We start from the raw sequence: 24697 nt of genomic DNA on the forward strand, positions 1-24697 counted from the left end.
CCCAGGATGCGGTTAGCCGCCTGGGCTGCAAGGGCACATTGCTGGCTCACGTTGAGCTTCTCATCCACCGGCACCCCTAAGTCCTTCCCCTCAGGGCTGCTCTCCATCCATTCCCTGCCCAGCCTGTATTTGTGCCTGGGATTGCCCTACCCATGTGCAGACCTTGCACTTGGCCTGGTTGAAAACACCACAGGAACACGAGCAGCGACTCTTACTGAAATGTTTATTAAGATTGTACTTCAGAACAACGGATCAGAACACAACGTCTGGTGGAGTAGAAGATTTCTACATTGATTTTTCTTCTCTATGCATAAATGAAAAACAAAAAATCAAGATTATATAAAAAGAACAGAAAGTGCAGAACACAATAAAACAGTTCTCATGCAACAAATCTTTTTTTTTTAAACCTTAAAACAGAAAATAAGCTCGACAGTGTAGAAATAAAAACCCATACACGTCTACGCACTCAAACACTCATCTGTGACATTACTTCTCTTTATCCCTTTTTCCTCATAAAACTTAACAGTATGTGTTTAACACATGCTTATAAACATTGCTAAACTCAGCAAGAGCTATTATAGTGCCCCAACTTAATAAGTTGATAAAAAAGTAGTTGTCGTATGGCCAGTTCACAAAGGAACTAAATATTCTCTTTTTTTTTTTTCTCCCCCCCCCCCCCCGCCGCTATGAGATGCCTATATGCAGCTTTCTATTAATACGAGGCATTTAAAATAAGCTGGTCATTTGGCTACCAAAAGGGCTTATTGTTCATGTTACATCCGAAAAAAAAAAAATAGCAGGAACTGCCAATCTGTTGAGGGAAAAGTCTGTCTGGTTTTTGGGGCTATTTGCTAGGATTTGGCTATTGCTGAGGATCGAACGGGCGCAGACTGGACAAGCTGATGCCTAATTTGGCAAAAACGCTCCCAGAGCTTCACCTCCGGCTTCAAAATTTAAGGAAAAAAAAAAAAAAAAAAAAAGGTGTGTTACAGCATCCCAAATTGACGTGTGTCCTGGGTTTTTGCTAAAGCTTTAGCAAGTCACAAAGCATCCAAAACTTTTTAAATTAAGCAGGTGCTGCCTTCCCTGGGGAGGGGAAGGTATTGCCCCCGCCGGACACCCCTCACAGTCCCCGGGGCGAGCGACGGCGAGGTTGAAACCCAGGCGAGATGCAGGGCTGCTGCTTGGGTTGAGGAACCAACCTAAATCAGTTTTCCAGGAGCTGATCTTAATTTAAACCACAGGAAAAAAAAAAACAACTGGAACAGCGTTAACGAGCGCAGGCTTTGCTGCCCTGGCAGACGTTAGCGTGACGTTAGGAAAAGGCAACTGAGACTTTTTTGTTGTTATGGAGCGCTATTTCCTAACTGTCTGGGCTGCCGAGCCTCGAAAACAAAACGCCCGTTGATATTTGAGCTCCTGCAGCTCAGTGGCTTCTTCTGGATGCAACATGAGAAACAGAAAACCTTGGGTAGCGCCACTTTTCTTTTTTTTAAAAAAAAATGACCATTTTTTTGACGCACTTGACAAACGTCCAGCTTTGTCGTTTAAGGAAGAATAAAAGCCAGAGGACTCTCTGTAACCATAAAGTTTCTGCAAAGAAAAATAAAATTTGGTATTTCCTCTACACAGGCATTAACAACCTTTCTGTGCAACATTTGGTGTTCGTTACATTTATTTGGCCTATTCAAAGGAAACGAGGACAAAACGGCTGCAAATAAAACCAACTTCTCTTTCACAATGGAGACTTCAGATGCCGAAGCTGCTACATGTGCTTGGGCTACCATGCGGGAGTTTACGTGTTCATTTAAAGAGGAGACATATTTATAGCTGAGCTCGCCTCGCACCGGCCTGGGATGAGGGAAACCTGGAAGAACTCAGTTGAAGACATTGTTGAGCAGAGCGATGACGAGCACACAGCCACCGAAGATATTTTGGCCCGAGCCGTGCGTATATAAATGTACATACACACAGAGACATGTACACACGCACCTGAAAAAACCCCAGCGCTCCGTGACTGAGCAACAACTTGCCGCGGGGACTGAACAACGGAGCGTTGCGCAACCCCGCTACGCAAAAATTACCGAAAATGCGAGCGACCACTGAAAACGAACGCTGGCCCCTGCGAGGCGTCTCTGGGAAGGCAGCCTGAACTCCTCCTCCCGCCCCGACGCGGAGGGAGCTCCCCCAGCGATAAACTGGGACTTTCTCCACCTGACCTCAGCTCGCGTGGCCACAACCGGTAGCCACGAAAATCCCGCCTTCACTGGCGGACTTTGGAGAAAGGCCGAGCTCCCCGCAAACTGAGGGCGGGCGGCTGCGTTTCTAATGCTGGAACTGAGGTTTTAACGAGGTACCTGCCAATTAGCACTGTTGTTGATACTGCCATTCAAAGTGCTGGGGGGGATTCAGATCAGATGGGAGAGGAATGAGAAAGGCTCAACTCTTGCTTCCGTGCTTCCATGGAAAACCTCTCGCAAGCCTGTTTCATCACAAGGTCCTGCCCGCCAGCATCGGCACTGGTAAAACTGGGAGGCTAAATTTGCGGCTGCCTCCTTTCCAGTGCGCCGTGCCGGGAATATTTCATAGTCTAGAAGAAGGCTCCAAGTGAAAGGGGAAAAGGACAGTGTGTGTTTCAAGGAGCGCTAACCTCCGTTGGATTTTTCCTCCCTTCTGATGACGAACAACTCACATCTTTCCACAAGTGCTTACTGCCAGCGCTAGCAAACGACCAGATTCATGCTATTAAAAGGCTATTTAGGTAATAAATCTCTACGAAAGTCATCTAATCAGCAGGAAGAGAAACATTCCTAAGAAATTATTGCTTCTGGAGTCTGAAATTGCCATCCACGAACAGCGCAGATCCAACTGGACTCTCGCAATAACCCAACAGTGCAAAATCCACGCTACGCCTTTCCGAGCAGTCAAACTTTGAGCTTCTCTGCTCTCCTGTGAAATATTTCTAGACGTGCAGCTTGCAGCTTACCGACTATGGCCCTGGAGAAGCTGAGCACTACCGGTATCTTGTGTCTGAAGTGTTACACGTTGGCAGAAGGACCGCAGCAGAAGTTAAAAATTGTTTACAGTACAGAGCAACACATAATGAAACCACTAAACCTTAAGCCTAATGCAGTAAAGGTCCAAGGAGAATCATTGAATGGTTTGGGTTGGAAGGGACCTTAAAGATCATCTCGTTCCACCCCCCCTGCCCTGGGCAGGGACACCTTCCACTGGACCAGGTCACTCGAAGTCCCATCCAACCCAGCCTTGAGATGGAGCACGCGGGATGAATTTTAGTATACAGTCATACCAACAAACAAAAACCGATGCCTATTGTCACCAGGAATAAAATAAAGCCTCTCGACTCTCTCTTGCCACAACTTCTGCGATAAACACATGAAATCATACTACTTCACCTTTTAATTGTGACCAAAAAAAAAAAAAAAAATCACTGTATCAAAAGATAAGGGACGCATGACGAAATAAATCATTGGCCACTCTACCCTGAGAAGCGCGGGTGCTAGAAAGAGAACTCTCTCAAACTGAAGGAAAAGTGTCACTCCGAAAGGTCTCAGAGCCCTCCCGGCCGACCACAGCGGTGGCTGCACAGCCTGGCCAAGGTACGGGAGGAGCTGCTTTGGCAGGGGCTGCCCCAAGTTAATTCTTCTGGCAATGCTACAAACACTTCAGCGTGTTTACAATGGATAATTGTTTCCTTCGGCTTTGCAGGGGAGTGAAATAGAGCTTCCTGCTACAAGGCAGCGTGCGTGTTCATGCCTTACGAAGGTAATTAAGCAACCTCATAAACAACTCCAAATATGGGTTCTAACATCCAATTCTTAGAAATGGGGCTACACCAAATGCTGGCTGGGAGAGACCTGGACCTGCCCTGCCTTTGATTGAAACCCTCTGGGTTGGAAACGTCCTTCCTCCCTTCCTCACCCTTCCCCTGACTGAGAAAGCTCGATCAATGCGTGTGAGGTCACCTCCCAAAACAGCTTCACGTTCCCTCTGCTGCGCGTGAAGCGAGAGGGAGCTTCAGCTTCTCCCCCTTTGCACTCAGACCGTGGTCAGCTCGACGGTGCTGTGAAAGAAATCGTGGAGTCGTGGCGATTTGAAACCACGTTGATCCATGAAACTCACGGGGAAAAGGGTAATTACGACTGGCACTGGCCAGTAGATGCAGGTTTTTAAACTCTAGGAGAACTTTTCCAGAAATAGAGACTGAAATAAGGAGCTCTTGACAGCATTCGCTTAGCCAAAAGCAGAACCTTCAAGGAGCTTTAAAAATAAACTATTAAAGCCACTTTAAAATGTCTGACTCAGTGTGTGCTTTACATGAATGCCAGTTACAGGGCGAAATAAACTCATCTCTGATACACATGAACATCACCACAATATATTAAATGTAGCTGAGATGATAAAATTCACGGCAGAAGTTCAGTTAAAGAATTTCTCACAACTGATTTCCTCAGTAAGGTCTCACATTCTTCAGTAGTATTATTCCCCTGTCTGAACACAGTTCACAGTACGTGTTCTAAATAAAAAAAAAATATTCACCTTAAAGAAAAAAAGACTTTCTCAAGACACTTGAAAAAAAAAAAAATCCAAGTCCTGTGCAATTATGTGTACTTTAGTGCTCGGCAACGTCACCAGCCTAAAAACATCGTCACCCTTGATGGCGTCGGGCACCGGCACCCGCTGAAAGCCTCCAGCGAAGAAACCCACGGGTGCCACCAGGAATTCATCAACGACGCTGGCCAAGACTGCGCGTTAACTTCAGACACACCAAACCATACATGTCTTAAATACATGAACAATTCAAGTAATTTATTAAAAACTGCTTTTCATTTCGAAAGATATATTCTTCTTTTGAACGACTATATCGCAGCATGACTTACACGTGCATGTTAAAGTACTGTGGTGTGAGAAGTTTGAGGCAGCGGAAATCTTAGGACGAGCTGTGATTTCTCTGTTCAGCACACGGATGGACTGCAGCCCCGAGGTCCACGCGAAAACGAGGAAAGAGCATCACAAACACTTCTTAGAAGACGACAAACGGAAGTTCGGTTTCTAAAATTGCTTGAAACGGCTGCTGGATCTCTGAGCTTTGGCTGCAAGAGATCCAAACCCTATTTTAAATCAGATTAGCACAACTCTTTCAAGTTCTTAACAGAAAAAACAAACATCTTTGCACTGCAGCTATGTCCTGAATCGAGGAAGGGGGCACGGAGGTTGTGCTGACGACATCGGTACGGCAGCTCGGAAGAGCTCCAGCCTACAATTCCTCCAACACAGGGACTGGAACAGCAACACACGCTAGTGGATTGGATTTTAAGGCCTAAAAAACTGTTTCTGACACAGATTGTTACACACCCACACTATGCCATAAAGTGACGGAGGTAGGCCTTCGCTTTGCCTGGTACTGACGTGGCGCCTTCACCTCGGCTGCCGCGTTCCCAGCCAGGAGGTTAAAGGATCACGAAAAGTGCAATTACTCACCAACTTCCTGCCCCTACGAAAGAGAATCCGCATGCCCCCCTCCCGCGCAGCTGACCCCAGAGACACCCTTTCTCCACGGCAGCTTCACCCAGAGATGATGAGGTCGAAACGCCAAGAACGCCCCTGCCCCGAGCTCACCAGCACGCAAAACCCCCAGCTACAAATTGTCACAGCGTATTCCAACGACATTCATAAAATCCAGCACTTGCGATAAAACCCCGTGAGCGCCGGCCACCTCTCCCAGTCGCTGCGCCTTCCGTTACCAGTCCACATCACGCACCCAGCGTCACCCTCTCTTGACAAGCAGCAGCCTTGGGAGCTGTTGTGGAACAGTATGAGTAAAAGAATTCACGGCAGTTTCTCAGAAACCGTGCTCCTTGCTTTTGTTTTTTTTCTTGAAAGTAATGGCAAATAAAACTCTTCTGTAGTAATTGCACTAAGAAAACCATGAAGTCTAAAATCAACATTAAAGAACTGTAGCTGTCAGACCAATAACACCATGCTTATGAAAAAAAACTGATCAAGATGTCGAAGCGTTTAACTATTACACCAGAGAAATCTGAAATGTTCAGACAAAAAAATAGCAAGAGGCTGTAAGTCAGGATAGCTTCCATTCTCAGTTAGTTTAAAAACAGCCGAAAACTTAATTTTCCTAACTGCTAATTGTATACACTGTGAGTCTCATGCAGATTAATAAAACTTATTTGAAATCTAAATGTATTTTTAATAAAAAAGTGTTCAGAAATGACATTTCTAAGTTGTAGAGAAAGCAATTAACATCAGAGCTACCTGTTCAAGCCTACAGTAAGGACTACAGAATTTCATTTACACTTTTGCACAAAACTGCCTTTTCTTCTGCAATTTTAGCTACAAGTAGTGAAGATTCTAATTTGTTTTCCTGGGGAAAAAAAAAAAAAAAAAATAGTTCTTGATCCTGCACCTGGCCTCCCTGGAATGTGGGTGAGCAAGAAGCGACGGCCTCACACGGCTGACTCGCCCTCCAGCTCCGACGCAGCAGCTCCTTTGCGCGTGAGCTTCAGCACAGTCGGCTTCTCCGCGCTGGTGCCGTTGCCCTCGGTTGTCTCCGGAGGACCTAGTCCTTTCTGCTCTTCCTTTGGCTCTTCATTGACTTCGGGGTAAATCACCAAGAAGGTAGCTGTTAAAAATCCCAGGAAGGATCCCACTGAAGCCACCATGGGAATGACTCTGACTGTGCCAACCGCGTCCACCACGCCACCGAGCGCGGAGGCCACCAGGATCTGGGAGATGTAAACCTGACAGGACAGAATAGCGCAGTCGATGCCAAATCCTCGCTTGGAGTTCCCGGGGCTGTGGTGAATGTACTGGAAAGAGACAAGAAACGTGTTAGGAGGTAAAACAACGGATGAAATAAAATCTTGAAACACTAGTATGTTCCTCAGATTTCTCAGCGGCTTGGTGAACGTTACGCCAACCTCGTGCATCGCGCAGGCTACGCAAGCCCAGAATGACATCCTCCTCATCTCCTGATCAACGGCCCCTCAGATATTTAGAGGGGCATTCCTAGCATGAACTGGCTCCAAGAGAATGTTTTGTAAAACAAATCTACACGAAACAGTTGGTGGAAATTATTTTTTATGATTATAAGAATGAATCTCTCTGCCAATCTCAATGCACAGACGTGTTGACAGGAACGATCCTCCTGTAATTTGTAATACAGATGGAACAGTGCTAACAAGTGGAATGTAAATCTGTCCTTGTTTCCAGCTGAATCAGTTTGCCTTACGTCTCCCCAAACTTCTAGCTGCATTTCCAGACTCACCTCAGTATCTGACTGTGAAGACGCTGAGTAACGCTAACGTAACACAGCAGACACAGTAGTAACAACCAGGTATGTAATAAATACTCCAAGAATTATTTCATCTCTCCTCATCTACCATACGCACCCAAATCCTGTTGCACCTCAGCAGAGGGTAAAGCAACCGTGACCCCACTGGGGCAACCTGATGCTAACAGCAGCCAATTTACGCAGCAGCTCTTGCTATTTGCTGTCAAGGATCAATCTGTGCTCTGGCACGCGTTCCAACAAAGCAGCTATCTCGAAGAACGGGATTTAATAAATCCATTTTGCCGCCGTGATCTTCAAAGAAATGTGAACGCTCTGCCATGATGAAAACATTCAAAATATTCCACGCACCTGTTTAATATCGTGGTATTGTCCCAAAAGCGCGTACGGGCAGTAGGAGATACTCATAGAGACAATTCCCATGGTGCTGATCATTATCATGGTGACGTACACGTTGGGGAACATCGCCATCACCGCAGTGCCAAGAGAAAAACCCAGTGTGCCCAGGATGTAGATCACTTTTATACTAAGGTCATAGTTGTCCAAGTATTTCTGCAACAAGGCTGCGGAGATCAAGAATAAATCGTAAATATCAGTTTAGCTGGTGAAGTTTTTGATGTGGCCGTAACAGCTTGATATGCGATTTAGGACTCAGACACTCACTGCATGTTTGGCTTGTCTTAGCAGCACGGCCCACTCCTCACTGGGGAAAGGATGTAGCGCTACCTGAGAAACAGGCTGGAGAGGTGGGCCCGTGCCAACCTCATGAAGTTCAACCAGGCCAAGTGCCGAGTCCTGCACGTGGGTCAGGGCAATCCCAGGCACAAATACAGGCTGAGCGGGGAATGGATGAAGAGCAGCCCTGAGGAGAAGGACTGGGGAGTGACGGTGGACAAGAAGCTCAACATGAGCTGCATCCTGGGCTGCATCAAGAGCAGCGTGGCCAGCAGGTCGAGGGAGGGGATTCTGCCCCTCTGCTTTGCCCTGGTGAGACCCCACCTGGAGTACTGTGTCCAGTTCTGGAGCCCCCAACATAAGAAGGACATGGACCAGTTGGAGAGGGTCCAGAGGAGGCCATGAAGATGATGAGAGGGCTGGAGCACCTCTCCGATGAGCACAGGCTGAGAGAGTTGGGGCTGTTCAGCCTGGAGAAGAGGAGGCTCTGGGGAGACCTTATAGTGGCCTTCCAGTACCTCAAGGGGGCCTACAGGAAAGACGGGGAGCGACTCTTCAGTAGGGCCTGATTTGACAGGACAAGGGGTAATGGTTTTGAAATAGAGGGAGGTAGATTTAGATTAGACACAAGGAAGAAATTTTTTATACTAAGGGTGGTGGAACCCTGGCCCAGGCTGCCCAGAGAGGCGGTGGATGTCCCATCCCTGGAAACATTCAAGGCCAGGCTGGATGAGTCTGTGAGCAACCTGCTCTGGTGGGAGATGTCCCTGCTCCTTGCAGGGGGGTTGGACTGGATGGGCTTTGAAGGTCTCTTCCAACCCAAACCATTCTGTGATTCTAAACCAAGGAACAAACGGGCTCAGAGACTTGCCCAAACCATGCTACCAGTCTGAGACAGAACAAAACGCTCTGAGACTCAAACATATCATGGTCTACTCAGTCCATTCATTAATTTTACCTTTTTATAAGCTTTATCAATGCAGGTACACTCTGAGCACAGAGGAGATTCTGTTTCTCATGTAAGCACATTCTCTCAACAAGGTGATCAGAGGACTGATGTTTATAGCCACATTTCAGTCTGTGTTCAGAAACCAGCTGCCCACTCGAACTTCAATTTGACAGGTCTCAACACAGAGGCAGTCCCCACGGTACCGATCCGTGCAGACGTGCCCGCACACGTGCCGCAAAAGCTCTCAATTTCAGAGTCTGTATTCCAGGCCTGAATTGTCTGCAGTTGGTCTCCTACCTGAACAAACGGCAGCGGTAGCAGCATAAATTACCAGTCCCCAGCATCCCATCTGAACTCCAGCGTTGTAGGCATGTAACTCCGTTGAGTTGGAAGGGGCCTGCAACAAACAAAAAGGCAAAGTCATTTTCTTGTAACGAGCACATCTCAGAAACGAGTAATTATAAGCAGGTCTGCCAATGGTAACTGTGCTCTTACCTTCGGATCGCCTTGAAAGATGACCTGGCCCATGAAATCTGTATAGAACACGGCTTCAGCAATGATGGAAAACCAAGTTAAGAGGTGACAGACACATAGTCTCAGCAGCTCCTTTGGCATCTTTAGCATGGACAACCACAAGAGTCTGACAGTGGTTTCAGTTTCCCCCTCTTCGCTCTCTGTGTCTCCACTTGAATTCGTTGTGCCGCTCTGATTCCTGTGCCTGTACCTCTGCCGCTGCCGCTTCTGCATGTCGTAGATATCATTCATGCTGCGTGAGGACTTTATCAAGACGATGGCATTGGCTCGACGAAAGCGATAGCGGTGAGAGCCTATTTTGCCATAGTACGAGAAGGTGTAAGATGGCTGACGGTAGAACATGTGCCTCCGCCTTCGCATGGAGTTTGAAGTACTAGATTGCTTCATGCCTATTCTAGCGTGTCCGTTGAGGAACTCTTTTGGTAGGGAGCCGTTCTCGTTTGGGACTTTATCTTCATTTAAGTGATTATCAAGCAACATTTCCTCCTCTTTCTCATTGTCCCTGAGGAAAGCAGACAGGTGGTTGAGTTTGGACTTCATGATCTCTTGGCTTGTGTTGTGTGGAGTGTTTGGATAAGAAGCATCCTGAAAAATGGAGGGTTCGATGTCATGCAGAAAAAGCAGCTCTGATTCAATTTCCAATGTAGCATCGGGCATGTGCAGAACTGAGTCGCTCTTGCTTCTTACAATGTTCACCTCGAGGAACTCCATATTGAGATCATGCTCTGACTGAACCTCGTCATGGAACATAGAGGCTCCGTACGGCTCTTCCTCGCTAATTACATTCAGACGATTCAGAGGGGGGAGACTACCACTGAATTTGACACTGGAGAGCGTGTCTCCTTCGTCGTCAATCCTGTCCTGCTGAGGGTTATATTGCTCTTCTTCAATGCTAAAAAGGTGGAGAGCAACGGAGACAGAGAAAATAATGGCTGCAAAGAAAAAAAGGACTTGCTCTTGAGATTTAAAAATACCACCCAGGAAGGTCTGTGTCCAGTCCAGCCCTCCTAACATATAACCAATTGCACCTCCAAGACCTGTGGAAGAGAGAAAAATGAGAAACGAGTTCAGGAAAAATCAATTCAGTCACAACTTGGTCAGAAGGAAGACTTGACAGCTGCCAAAAACATATCAACTAACTCCATACCAGCTGAAAACGCATGGATGTTAAGGGCCATGTCTTGTTCTTCACTGTCCACCACATCCAACAAGTAGGCCCGAATTGGCCCCTCTGTTGCATCAGCGCAGAAGTCCAACACCACGACACCAAGCACCGTGAGAACTATACCAATGGGCTGCTTGTCCGGGACATCGCCAATAGCCAGACCTGAGATAAAACAGAAAGGAATCTGAGCATGTCATTCAAAAAGGGATAACTATTAAGAGGAAGTTTAACTTCTTAGGAAAAAGGTGGCCAACACACCCACGGGAAACATTCCTTTACAGAGCAAAATGGCAGTTTCAACTCTTTGGCACAGCTTCATGGAAAGTCTGGGACAAAGATTATGTTTTTACAGTTGTTAGACTGACATTTATTTTTCAAAATGTTATTTTTAAACTACCTCTTAAACCTTTGAGAGCATCGGATATTATTTCATGTTCCTCATGTGTATTTTCCTTCAAATGCTGAAGGTGGTTTTTATAAAAGACAGCCACGGTGAGAGAGGAGAGCATCCAAAACCAAACTGCCAAACCTCATCTAGCAGTTACAAACCCAGGTAACTGCTCTGCTGACAGCACTCCGGACACGGGGCCTAGCATGCAACGGTTGCAGCACAGCGGGGTAAAATGAAATTTAACCCACATTGAGGAATGGTTCCTTAAACATTCAAATTCTCTAGATCACTTTTATAAGTGATATAGAACACTGGAGCAGGTTTCCCAGACAGGTGGTGGATGCCCCATCCCTGGAAACATTCAAGGCCAGGTTGGATGAGGCTCGGAGCAACCTGATGTGGTTGGAGATGTCCCTGCTCCTTGCAGGGGGGTTGGACTGGGTGGGCTTTGAAGGTCCCTTCCAACCCAAACCATTCTGTGATTCTATAAGCAAAACTTTCAAAGATGAAGCAACATTAAAGTATTTTGCGTGGTAAAAAACATCAGTCAGTGTCTGTTGATAGCATGGGATGAAATGTTTTTTGTCTCCAGAGTAGAAAGGCAGCATTAGTATATAGCTGGAAATTTTTTCATGAAATGATCACTGACAAAAGCATTAATTACTTGAATCAGAGAGATCTGGATGTTACACATGCAAGACTCTGATAAAACCATTAGTGGAACTGATGAAAACGACTGTGGAAAGAGATGAACCAGCTAAGCCACCAAAATCTTCTAAATCTCAAGTGCTGTGATTCCTGCATATTCAATCCTCATTTATACCAAGTCCTCTGAATGCTGAAGAAGTCTGTACGTCTTCCACGCTCGGCTGAATCTACAGCAGGAAACGCCAACGGTGTCAGCGCTTTAGATTTGCTGGAAACCTGAACAGGGCATACAGCCGAGAGAACAAGAGGTGAATAAAATCTACACGCAGCTGTTCTCCTGGGTCATGGTTGTATTAATATCAGGATTAGCGAACCTCTCTGTTTTTAACATGTTTTTGTGCTCCTTCTTCCCCTCCCTATGACTCCTAGTGCCAGGTTATGTCCAAGGGGTACCATACAACGGCCACCTCAGGTTTTGCAGCATCTCCTGTAGCCCCAAATTGAAAATGAGGATTGCAAGTACCTGGAGACTAACGATAGGAAAGTGTGAACATAAAATGGGGAGAAGACAGACAATGAAAGTGTACAGGGTCCATCCAGAAGAAAATCCAGTTATAAATGAGGCCTTTTTCTGCAAACTGCTAGATATTTCCTTTTGTGAGAGACTGGTAAGCAACTGCTAAGCAACTTTTCTCTCTGAAAAGTGACACAAGCCATAATTTCAAAAAGTTCAGATAAACAGAGACTAATATTGCTTTGTCACACTCTGTATCTGCTCTATATCGTAGATCAAGCGCTGTCTCATGCTGATGTAAATTGAATGTTAGCGGCAAATCTCCATCTTCTAGCATGGGATGGGTCTAGAGGAGACCATGGAATGGCTCTCACTTCAGCCGAGTTTGCTCCAGGCTCCCTTGGGAGAGGCACAGCGGTGTTTATAGTGCTTTTCAGAAGAGATTATTAGTTGAAAATCTACCACAACCATGTCCCAGGAACGGGTGTATAAACATACAGCTCACTTTTGCAGAGCATTTCGACAAGTTCCATGTTTTAAACATGTTTCATTGCACTGGAGTGTGTGGAAAGCACTGCTTCTCTAGAAAGCTATGCAATAGACTCTCTCATTGTGTAACAAAGCTTAGAGAAAAAGCAAAGACAGTATTTTCTGCTGATTTATTAGAAGGTGAGATACTTCCAAATAAACCTATAAACTGCGTATGAGCTTTGCCTGCCAGTATCAACAGCTACTGACCTTATCACTGCAGTGTTGACACGAGCTTTCTATCAATTAAAACCTTGCAAGAGGGCTGCAGTCTAACATTTTGCATCCATCTGGATGAGGAGGAATAAGTTTTGGTGACACAACCAAGTACAATTGATACCATATGATAGCAATTGAAAAATTAGTATTTATTGCTCGGGTAAATGAAAAACACATCAGCTAAACGTCATCCATCTGAACAGTTTGTCCACTGCAGCTTGTGGAAAACTGAAAACCATCACATGGCATCCCAGTCTGGCTGTAAAAAGCTGATCTGCTGAGCCAAAGTAATGTTCCACTCATTTCCCTCAATTAATAAAAATTTTCACAATAGAGCTGTACCTAACAAAAAAAAAAAAAAGAGTGAGAGCCAAGAGGATATTATTAGGTGCTAAGTTCCTTTCATTTGCATCAGTGCAACCACGATGTAAACACTTCCCCAAACGTACTTGCTGTCACCTCTCCTACACTAAATTTACAAAGAGATCGGAGATTGCAGATTAAGTTTGGTAGTAAACTGCCTTCAAGGGAAACTATTTTTACCAGCTTTGATGGGGGCTCAGGAAAAATTATTTTCCCACATAGTTTTTGATAAACAAATATTAACTGTGTTCTGGACTTTTTCAATACCAGGTCTAAGAAAAGCACAAGAAAAAGTGAAAAGATAATTTTTGAAATAATGCTGGAAACAGGATGTGTTGCCAGATATGCATTAAAGGGAAAATGGATCACAACAGGAAACATTTCCCTGTGAACAGGTTGCTACAATTTTCCCATGTCAAGGGACCAAACTGGTCTCAGCGACTGCAAACATTATGCTGGCAGCATTGTATCAATAACACCGTATTAACAGCTTCAGCTGTGACTGCACAATGCTCAGCACAGCACTGTAACTTCCAAATATGAATAAAAACACGCGAGACGGATAGCTCAAATGCAGGGTTGCAGAGATTTTAACACTAAACATAAGTTAAATCAACTACGTATCGTTATCTTTACTTCCTACATAAAAATCTTGAAGCATAGAGTTGGGGCTGTTCAGCCTGGAGAAGAGGAGGCTCCGGGGAGACCTTATAGTGGCCTTCCAGTACCTCAAGGGGGCCTACAGGAAAGAGGGGGAGAGACTATTCACCAGGGTCTGTTGTGACAGGACTAGGGGCAACGGTTTCAAAATAGAGGGAGGTAGATTCAGATTAGATACTAGGAAGAAATTTTTTACCCTGAGGGTGGTGGAACCCTGGCCCAGGTTGCCCAGAGAGGTGGTGGATGCCCCATCCCTGGAAACATTCAAGGCCAGGCTGGATGAGTGTGTGAGCAACCTGATCTGGTGGGAGATGTCCCTGCTCCTTGCAGGGGGGTTGGACTAGATGACCTTTGAAGGTCCCTTCCAACCCAAACCATTCTGTGATTCTATGATATATGTTAGCAGGAGATGATTTGCTCATTATTTACCTATAACAGAGCCGTTAAGGAAAAGTGCAACTCCAAAGAGGACACCAACGCAGAGAGCAAGAATAAAAGGCCGCCGGCGGCCCCAGCTCAGTGTGCAGCGGTCACTAGCCGAACCTATAAGCGGAGTGAAGATCAAGCCCAGGATAGGGCTAAGGAACCAAGTGAGGCTGTAGTATTGTTCAGGAAGACCTAAAACAAAGACAAAAAATGATTTAAAGATTACGTGGTACACACCAAACATTTCACTTTATACACAAAATTTCGTTGTATCTTTGAAAACTGTAAATTGATCAGTAATTTACCTACAGTAAATTTCCTCCCAAATGAAGAAATTGGTTAAGATTTCTTATAAATGGTTAAAAATCAGCTAAGGAAAGCACAGATCATCTCTCTTTCAAACACCTGGGCATTATAAAGGTAACAACAGGTATATTTAAGCAAGAGAAATAGAAGATATAGCCAAGAGTGGAATCGCTAGTCTAGCTTAGTTACTACTGTCCAAAAAAATCACACTTTTACTGGATTTTGTTGAGCGTGCCGAATTTTTTTGGACAGAGGTTGGTGGGAACGACGACCTCTGTGAAGGAGGAGCAGCCTGGGTCTGCTGTGTAGAAGCCCAACAGCCTCATGCATCCTCTATCCATTTGTGGACTATAAAACCAACAATCTTTGGGATGCTTGGAAAGCGACCTGGTCGTCACGTCCGCGTACCCCCTTCTCAGCGAAACTTTTAACATTAAACAGGAGATGAACGCAATACCGGTACCACCACCATACAGAGTTATTAAAGATTTAACGGACTGAGGATGGACAGAATTTGACTGTCATATGAGATGTTCCATTTCTAAGCACAAAACTGTTTATTTACAAAACTGAACAAGAGATAACAAAAAAAAAAAAAATTATTCATTAACCTTCCGAGTGCAGCTAAGAAGGGTGGCTTATTTCTACCATCCTTGCTCTTTTTTTTTTCAGAATGGAAGGGATTATTCACAGGATCACATGGAAACAAATTGGATTTATCATGCAATATTTACCTAGAAAACAACCCCGCTGTTACAAGTAATCATTTCTGGAGAAGCAAAGACACCCCAAAGCCTGGCTTTACGCCTCTCGAGCATGGGGAGTGATGGCCTGCAGATGGCAGAGTGGTCCAGAGGACGCTCGGCTCCTCCAAGATCCATCTCCCTCCCAGCTCACCAGCACAGGTCAGGTAACCACTTTGCCATGTTCCTTAGCAAAGCGTCAAAACCAAAACAATTTCTTGCAGTCCAACTGCTGCCAAGACTGAAAAACTCGGTGTCTTTACCCTAGGAAGGAAAACCATTTATTATTCAAACCCACATGTCGTGAATTTGAGTAGCGAGATCAACTTGTACCTTGTGCTCCTGGTCCAGCACGCTGAGTCATCCCAACCAAGCAAGATTATTCCAATCTCTGCCCAAAAATAGCATTTGCTGAAAATCTGGAAGTCTAAGCTGCTGTTTAAAGTGCCATCAAGTCTTGACTAACGATACTGACTTCTTCCACGAGGTAAATCAAACTTTGCTGACATTGTTGTGCTCTCTGCAGTGATGCAGAGATTACATTATATGAAAATAAGCTATTTTTTTCCATAAATAACCAATTTCATCATCAGGATTAAAAACCCAGGTCTGAGGCCCCAGGCCTATGTGATTTGACTCTGGCTAATGAACAAGTTAACGGCGACAGCTGCCTTGACGGGTATGGAGTTACTGGAAGAGACTTGCGTGTTCTGAACCCATCCTACTCGTGCTTTCGGACCGAACGTGAGCACCCTGCCCACAGGGAATGGGGAGAGCATCGTGGTTTAGCCATCTCTCCTTGCTACCGGCCTGTACCAGAGGCCAACACTCCACATCGGCACTTAACCACACAGCTGTGGACTCCTTTTGCAGGTTCCAGATTTCTAGGGAAGGGCAGCGTTTGTCCAGATGGCACCTTGTTGACATCACGGTTCAAACTGCTACCTCCTGCTTAGCTTTTCCAGCTGCGCGGTGATGTCTTGGCTGACACGGAAGTTTCAGCTGAGACATATTTAGCAGGGCACACTAGGATTGGGGGGCAGGCATATGAGGTTTAAAGCTCTCGTTCAGGAAACCGCCATTCAGTGCTCCCTCAGGAAGTTTGCAGCTGACACCAAACCGGGCGGGAGTGTCGATCTGCTCGAGGGTAGGAAGGGTCTGCAGAGGGATTGTTTAGTCTGGAGAAGAGGAGGCTGAGGAGAGACCTCATTGCTCCCTACAACTATGTGAAGGGAGGGTGTAGGGAGGTGGGTGTTGGTCTCTTCTCCCAAGTAACTGGTGATAGGATGAGAGGAAATGGCCTCAAGTTGTAGCAGGGAAGGCTTAGGCTGGATATTAGGAAAAATTTCTTTACTGAAAGAGTGGTCAGGCACTGGAACAGGCTGCCCACGGAAGTGGTGGAGTCACCATCCCTGGGGGTGTTCCAAGAACGTGTCGATGTGGCACTTCAGGACATGGTTTAGCGGACATGGTGGTGTTAGGTTGATGGTTGGACTTGATGATCTTGGAGGTCTCTCCTAACCTTAAGATTCTATGATTCTATGATTCCTCCAGATCCCAACCTGCAGTTGCTTCTCTTAATGAGCTCTATCCTAATCAAACATGCGAGTCAGCAAGCCAGTAATCCAAACAAAAGTGCAGGGAAAATCTCCATCTCCCTGTGGTTTTATCATCCTCTTTAACTTCACTGAGTTGCACAGGCTCCCCAAGCGCACGGGCAGGTTCAGGCCCTGTGTGTTTAACTGGCACCTCACCTGCTCCGGGATGCTAACGCTTACCAACGCCTGAGCTGGAATACAGACGAGGGAGGTCTGCTTAAAAAAAAAAATTAATGATGGGAAAGAGGAAACATTTAGTTCAAGGCAAGCAAAACTAAATTGTAGGCAGGTTATGATTCATTTAAAGTGAGTGATTTTTCTGCAGGACATAGAAGAAATGGCAGGGTGTAAACATCCCATTTTGCCTCCACAGAGCCATCCTGTTCAGCAGCAGTTACACCTCAGGGGTTGCCATTGTGTGATGTCCATTCCCTGCAGCGAGTCCATTTCAAGCAAAGTGAGAAACTACAGCTTAACCAATGCAACCGGTCTTTATTGCAGCAATCACCAACAACTGAAATGATTCGATGTTGTATCACTGCAAGAGGATCGTACGTTGAGAACAGAAGTTTCTTTTCTGAGTTATGCTGTGACTAGTGAATTGTGAGCTGAGACATGTCAACTGAGCTCACCCATTAGTAAACACGTGAGAGATGTAGGGAAGGTTTTGCAGGAAATCATACAACTGCTTTAAATAAACACAGGGGATGAAGGCCAGCAAGAGCTCTGCCACTAGCGTTACAAGCATCATCCTATCTTATGTGAATAAACAACCTGAAATAGATAGATATAAGCAAAATGGATACAATTAAGAGACTCTTTTTTAATATTTCAATATCGACTGAGACAACCAGCTCTTTGTCATGGAGACTATGAGCAGAAACAAGGAAATGCCAGTAGAGCAGGGACAAGCAACAGCAGCGTGTGTATATCCCGGGACGGCGGGTGCTCGCACCGCTCACCGCCCCTCTGTCCTTGTGGCCACCACTTTGTCTATCTCCAGCCTACAATGGCACTTCTCTGTGGTGCTGTCGTAGTTCAGCCCCGATCGGGACCAGACTACGCAGTCTCTCTCTCGCTCCCCCCACCCTCCGAGAGAATAGAGGGAGATGATATAAGAAAAAAGCCTCGGGGTTTGAGATAAGGACAGGGAGGCCTAGGCCCGGCCAAGCCCACTGAACAAAGGGGAACAACTTCTAGCAGCTTCTTCCAGAAGCTACCACCATAGCCCCCCCCTCACTAAACAAAACCACAACAGGTATATAGAAATTTTAACAAAAAAAGGTCTGGAAACACTCAATCCATTCAAAATGATGACTTCTGCGGAGAATTAAAACCTGTTTACAAATATCTTTCCTTCAACTGTACAAGCTGCACATTTCTAAATTGGAAAGAGTTATCCAACTGTCATAAAAACGTCCTAAGAATATTAAAAACCACAGTGATTTTTACTGCAGGCATTACTTTGACTTCAGTACTTTCAAGGTCAACTTTGCATGTAATAACACAAAATCAGATTAAGGCCTGCATTCTGGTTTGATTTCACAGGCCAGTAAAAGAAAGGAAAAAAGGGGTTTTACTCAATCTCTCTTACATGTCTACAATCAGGGAATCTTATCTTTCCATGTATGAGTCAGAGGAGAGAGACTGAAACGCTTTCTTGAGAAGGCTTTATTTTCACTGATTGAAAAGGGCGATCTCCCTAACATCTAAGTATTATAAATAAAAGTCTAAATCCAAATATTTACATTGAAAATGGCTTACTTTGCAAAAGACGTGAATCTCAGTGATTTCAGAAGAGAGCTAGGGACGTAGCTTTTATGGAAGGGTAAAAAGGACACTTAAATATCAAGAACATTCTGTTTGGAGATCCTTCTTTAGACAAACCAGTTTGATATTTTTTATTGAACTACTCTTTAGCGGCCAAAATATCTATCTTTAGAAAAAGAGGCCACGATAAAAATCTATACAAGAATTAATAGCCCCATGCCAAGAAAAATGGAAGAATATCTAAAAAGCTTTCAGTGCTCCTCCAAGTAAACAGGAAAGGGATAACTTTCCAGTGAAACACGAGCAATTCCCACAGATTGTATAATGGTAGGAACCATCACCATGAGCATAATCTGCTTTTTCTCTTGCTGGAGAAGTCACGCTATAGGATTAGTTCCTTAACCTAAGTCGTAGAGCTCTTATAAATTGCATTCCAAGTGTAAGCTAGCAGTTTATAAAATCATAATATGTGTTTTATATACAGTTCTGCAGAATTCAAAATAGTTACCATTTATTAAGTGAAGTGTGTGACTTTTCTTTATCATAAGTATGTAAACAGTGATATCAACATATGAGAATTTAGTTGGTTACTTAAGTGGAAAACTACTGAGTGGGATTAGTAAAGATTCCTGGCGGGAAGCTGGTGCACGTGCAAGCTAAAATAGAACAGCAGAGGAAAAATTAATCTGCTGGTGGGAGAATTCCCTCCTGAACCTGCCTGATGGTCAGCAGACTTCTCACCTGAGCAATGCACATTTTCTTTTTACATTTGCTGTCTATATCGTAAAGTTGAGATGCGTTATCAGTAAGTTGTAGTCTACCCAGTGAACCAAAACTCTGTGAGACAACAGTTCTGGTGCCCAGAAGAGCCTTCTCTCTCAGCACAGACTCAGTTGTCACCTCTGATGTCTGCGCTCAGCACTGTTGCTGGAAAGTCAGACTTTTGTAAAGCTCAGAGCCATGTTCTACCACGGGTGTTCCAGGAAAGAGCTTTCTGAGGCACTGAGCGCTACCTCCATCGTCCCATGAAGCAAGACTTCAAAACACCTTGTAGACGTTCTTCATAAATTTCATGCTTCATACTGCCGGAGCATACAGGGGCTTCGTCATTTCAACAGTAGGTTTGCTTTAGCGCTAGACATTTTGATCTAAATGAGACAGTTCCAGACAGACAAGGACAACTCCAACTCCAAAATGCTTTTTTTTTCCCCTTAAAAGAGGCTGTTTTGGTTTTAGTATCTTGAATGTCTGCATATGTGATACGTAGATTTAGGTTGGTGTGCATGATTTGCCAGTAGAAACAAAATAAACAAGAAGAATGAAAACTGAAATACTTCAGAGAGTGTCTGTATGTGTGTATATGTACATATAAAAAAAATACAAGTCTTCCAAAAGTTTGCTGCCTCGCAACAAGAACGAGCTCCAATAATAAAACTTGTGAAGGGCACCAGGCAGACAAGGAAGATAATTGTACACACTAATGGTTCCTTTCTCTGTATATATATGCCGCTATACCTACACATCTTGACCACTGTAAAGTGGTAAGACAGTTAAAAGGCATCCAAAGCAGGACAAGATGACAACGAGCAAAAAAGAGGAGATAAAGGGAATATGATTTTGACACCAAGGAGTTCCTTCTGATACCCCATCTAGTGGCAAGGCCTCAGATGCAGCATGTATTTTAAATAAACTTGGCTGCGGTGACGTCCCTGGCCAGCAGCCCTGCAGCATCCAGTCTCTGCTCTGCGGAACAGACATACGGATGCTGGTTTTGACTGGATTTCAAGGCAGTGCCGCACAGCACGCTTGTCATTCATACGACTGCCTTGCCGTAGCCTCTTACAGCCAACTGTAGAACGTCCCAGCCGCTGAGAGCTGCTGTACCCACCTGGAACAGGCTATAGCTAGGCTGGGACTGATTTTGTACGGCCAAGAGAAGTAGCACACAGCAAACGCCGTTACTAAAGGCTGCCTGGACATGAAGTCCAAAGCAGCTGCATCCCATTACCAGTTTAATGCTGTCCCTTTATTTTGTCTGTAATTTTCCATCGCCGTGCTTGCCTTGCCAGGTAGCAGCTCTAACAGCGAACCGCCATCCGCCAACATGGAAAAGTAACCTGGTGGCCTTTTAGGGGAGGAATAACAACTGAAAGGTTATTATTTAGCCTTTTACTGACAGCTAATCTGAGGAAACACCGAGGAGGAAAAAAACATACAGGATAAACAAGGTTAGTATTTGTGCCGTGAATGGAATGTGGTGCAGGTCACAAAGCAGACTCTGGAGTCTCATACAAATCAGTGAGAAAAAGAGCAAAACCACAACAACAGCTTCTGTTAGCAGCGACGACTGCCACTGAGACCCTTGTAATATGGCATTTCCCAGCCAGCTACAAACAAACAGGACACTGGCTTCTAGTAAATAAGGGTTTGTTTTTTCCCAGACAAAAAAAAAGTGCCCAACAATAGTGGGACCAGCACCGCTCGCGGTTCACAGGAAATGCTCACTGTGTCACCATCAGTCTAAGGGCTGCGTGAGGTCACGAGTTACATGGAAGAAAGATTAAGTCACATGCGGCGGTTTCTATTCAAAACCTCTTTTTGATAAGTTCTATTGGGGGAAAATAGTTCTTTATAAGCTTAACAATAAGATCTGATATGGGAATAGGATGCTAAGCTCCTATTTTCATTTGTCAGAAATCATCACCTAGAGACTTGTTTAAACTCTTAAAGTAAACACCATACAAATTTCTGAGCTAACAGGAGAAGCTGTCGTGCCCTGCAAACACTCTGTGTTCTGCAGTTTCATCCCCTGTACAAAATACTGCGCGTAGCTAAAAATATTTCACGTTGATCTGTTTAAAAATGCACTGCTTACACAAGTCGCTTTGTTTAGATGATATTTTTAAAGAGTGCGGCAAGCGAAACCAATGCTTGTCAAAAAGCTGTGAAGAAGTTGGAGCCCCAGTATCTGCTCTTCATCTCGTTACGACAGAATCGTAGAAACCGCCGCAAACTCAAGCATTTGAGCTTTGGAGAGTGTACATGAGGAATACAGATTTGAGAATGTGGCTGTAATAATTTCCCATACCCACTCCTTTATATTTAAACCAAAAATACCGAGTTTGCACACATTTGGGTTCCCCAGACAAACTGCATGCCTATGGCGACAACTCATCGTGAAACTTCAACCACAAATCCTTTTGTTTCTTGCTATCTCCCCTCAGATTTTAGGACTTTCAATGCCTTACTGCTCGTGTGGGACTCTGAGCTGCCAAAAAACCCATACCTGAGCCAACAGATGTTGAACCAGTGCACTGGAACAGACTGGACTGGTGGTCTAAGCACTACTGCAGTACAGTCAGGACTTGTATGCTGAGTTTATTGCATCCATGAGAAACCACCTCCTAACTTCTGGATTGAAATAGGTACTCTGACAGACAGGGAAGGGATATGGAAAAGCACAGTAATTTCTCCTGGTGCCCACTCCCATGGATTTGAGAAGCTTCCAAATGCAGGAGTACAAGCTTTTAAGAAGGAAAAAAATTTTGCTCTTTATCAAATTACCCCTGCCCAGCCTGTAGGATAAGACGACACCCGCTCAAGCAAAGCGTTTCCTCAGAAGCTGCTCTTAACAAGCTGCAAATTGCGTAACAATACCGGAGGAAAATCATACTGACCAGTCCGTGTGATCATTTTGGTTGCAAGCACGCAGGTGGAAGGACTCAGAACAAAACCAGTGCCATGAAGTTTTTAATTGCTGCTAGCTGTCTACTCAAAAATGATAGCCTATCAAGTCGTCAGGCATCTTTATTCGCTTACTGTCTCAGAAATGACCTACTGCAATAAACACCACATAAAATAGGAGCAATATCAAAACTGTGGCTTAAATCTTCTCGCTGGTAAGATTCACATCCTTAAATTCTTCTTGTGCTTGTCAAATAAGAGCTCTTCTGCTTAGCCTGCAACGTTCACAAGCTGTCAGCACATTATGTACATCTCACAGGCAGGAGTACGTGCACTCTGCAACCTGAAATGGACTTTTCCGGAGCACAAACCATCACCCACTTGCAAGAAGTCCATCCTCTCCTTCCCCCTCCGGTTTAGCTCTCCTCAGCAGGGATGTCTGCACAATGGCTGGGAGCGCTGGGCTCTCGGCCACGTGCAGCTGGTCTGTTATTGCTCCGAAAGCGGGGACAGGGCTGCTTGCTTGGTGCAAGCGAGGAATTGGTTGTGGGATGTGAGAGTGGAGGGATACAGCCACAATTCCTCCATTTGGATGGGGCTACTAGCACTGAGAGTTGGGGCTGTTCAGCCTGGAGAAGAGAAGGCTCCGGAGAGACCTGATAGTGGTCTTCCAGTACCTCAAGGGGGCTACAAGAAAGATGGGGAGAGGCTGTTTAGTAGGGCCTGTTGCGATAGGACGAGGAGTAATGGTTTTAAAATAGAGGGAGGTAGATTTAGATTGGAAATTAGGAAAAAATTTTACAACGCGAGTTATAGAACACTGGCCCAGGTTGCCCGGAGAGGTGGTGGAAGCCCCATCCCTGAAAACATTCAAGGCCAGGCTGGATGAGGCTCTGAGCAACCTGATGTGGTTGGAGATGTCCCTGCTCCTTGCAGGGGAGTCGGACTAGATGACCTTTGAAGGTCCCTTCCAACCCAAACCATTCTATGATTCTATGAGAATCAATAATAGGACATAAAAAGCATGGTACTTTGAAGGACTGATATCCAAGGGCAAAAACCAGAAAATTCTTTCCAAAGCTACCAGCAAGAGTCAGCTGCAGCCCCCCCGAATGCACTGAGAAAAATCCACAGGACCAAAGAGACACTTTGCAGGGGAGAGGACCGGGGCACCATCTGTCCTCCTCTTCCAGGATGGGGTCCGCTGCCCGCACCGCTGGGACATCCAGAACTTCTGCAGCAGATTCAGGCCTTTAAAATGCACCTCCATTTCTGCTTTAGTCACTCCCTGTCTTAAGGACAAGACTATAGATTAAAGCTGGTCCTAGATTTGAGATATATGAGCAAATGATTAATAGGAATATTGAAAGGATGAAATTAGGTTAGAGATGCTGGAAAAACCATCCAACATTTCCTTAAAACTTGTATTTCAAATTTTAAATTTCCTTAGTAGTTGGATGCAAACAAAGCCACACTTTTACAGAAGAAACAAATTTTAAAAATATGAAAACTATTACAAGTATTAAATGCTACGCCTACAGCTAGACTAGAGCCACCCATTTTGAAAGAACAACTCAACGGGTAACAAAACAATGCTCTTGCTCCCCAACAGCTTCAGCACACAAATATTACTGTGGCGTTTCACGTACTGAGTCCTGGAGGTGTTTTTAAGCTGTAGAAGAGTAATATCTCCTCTTCTGGCAAAGCTATTCTGCCTTTCGGTGGAGCAAGAGCTTTTGAAATTACCCATGCGACAGCATACCAGCAGCAACCAGGTTGGGCTAAATAACACTTCTGAAAAATGGAATTAAGGAAAGAAGTGACAGGCCTCTGGAAGGATTTCATCATTCAGCCTTCCCATTTTCTGTCTTGGCTCCATTATTGCCTCTCATCCTCCTACAACTGTCCTCCCCTTCTCATACACGGCAACCGTGGGAGTCGTCGGCGTGTCATTAAGCTCTGCTGCTCTACTGCCACTCCGCCAACCTTGTAGAAAGGTTTATGTGGCTTCCCTGACAATTTCTAGTTTATAACCCAGTTTTATGGTGCTGTGTCAGGAAAGAGAAGCATATGCTAAGCGAAGTGAGCCAAAAGTACGTGTGGAAGGGGGAGAGGGGAAGCAAAAGCCTGGGAACAGCTGAGGTCTGAGGCACTGGAGAAAGAGCAGATGCACTGAACTTGCAGGCAGGCAAATAGG

General features: G+C 45.0%; 1 protein-coding gene across 8 annotated transcripts in view; it reads right to left on the bottom strand.

Moving 5' to 3' along the window:
* Window positions 1-206: 206 nt before the first annotated feature.
* The window catches only part of SLC45A4 (solute carrier family 45 member 4), a 93420-nt gene continuing 68929 nt past the window's right edge, over window positions 207-24697 (bottom strand). For 6 of the 8 annotated variants that reach the window (XM_086741333.1, XM_086741330.1, XM_086741335.1 and 3 more), the window contains exons 3-8: window positions 14403-14591; window positions 10633-10812; window positions 9447-10522; window positions 9249-9348; window positions 7679-7890; window positions 207-6845 (exon numbers count right to left, since the gene is read on the bottom strand). In XM_086741333.1, the coding sequence (XP_086597459.1) occupies window positions 6483-6845; window positions 7679-7890; window positions 9249-9348; window positions 9447-10522; window positions 10633-10812; window positions 14403-14591 (2120 nt within the window). In that variant the 3' untranslated portion in view covers window positions 207-6482. The remainder of the gene's footprint in view (window positions 6846-7678; window positions 7891-9248; window positions 9349-9446; window positions 10523-10632; window positions 10813-14402; window positions 14592-24697) is intronic. The other 2 variants (XM_086741336.1, XM_086741337.1) reach the window with 2 other exon arrangements.

The sequence above is a fragment of the Chlamydotis macqueenii genome, chromosome 2 (genome assembly GCF_036417535.1).
Source record: "Chlamydotis macqueenii isolate bChlMac1 chromosome 2, bChlMac1.mat, whole genome shotgun sequence".
Lineage (NCBI taxonomy): Eukaryota > Metazoa > Chordata > Aves > Otidiformes > Otididae > Chlamydotis > Chlamydotis macqueenii.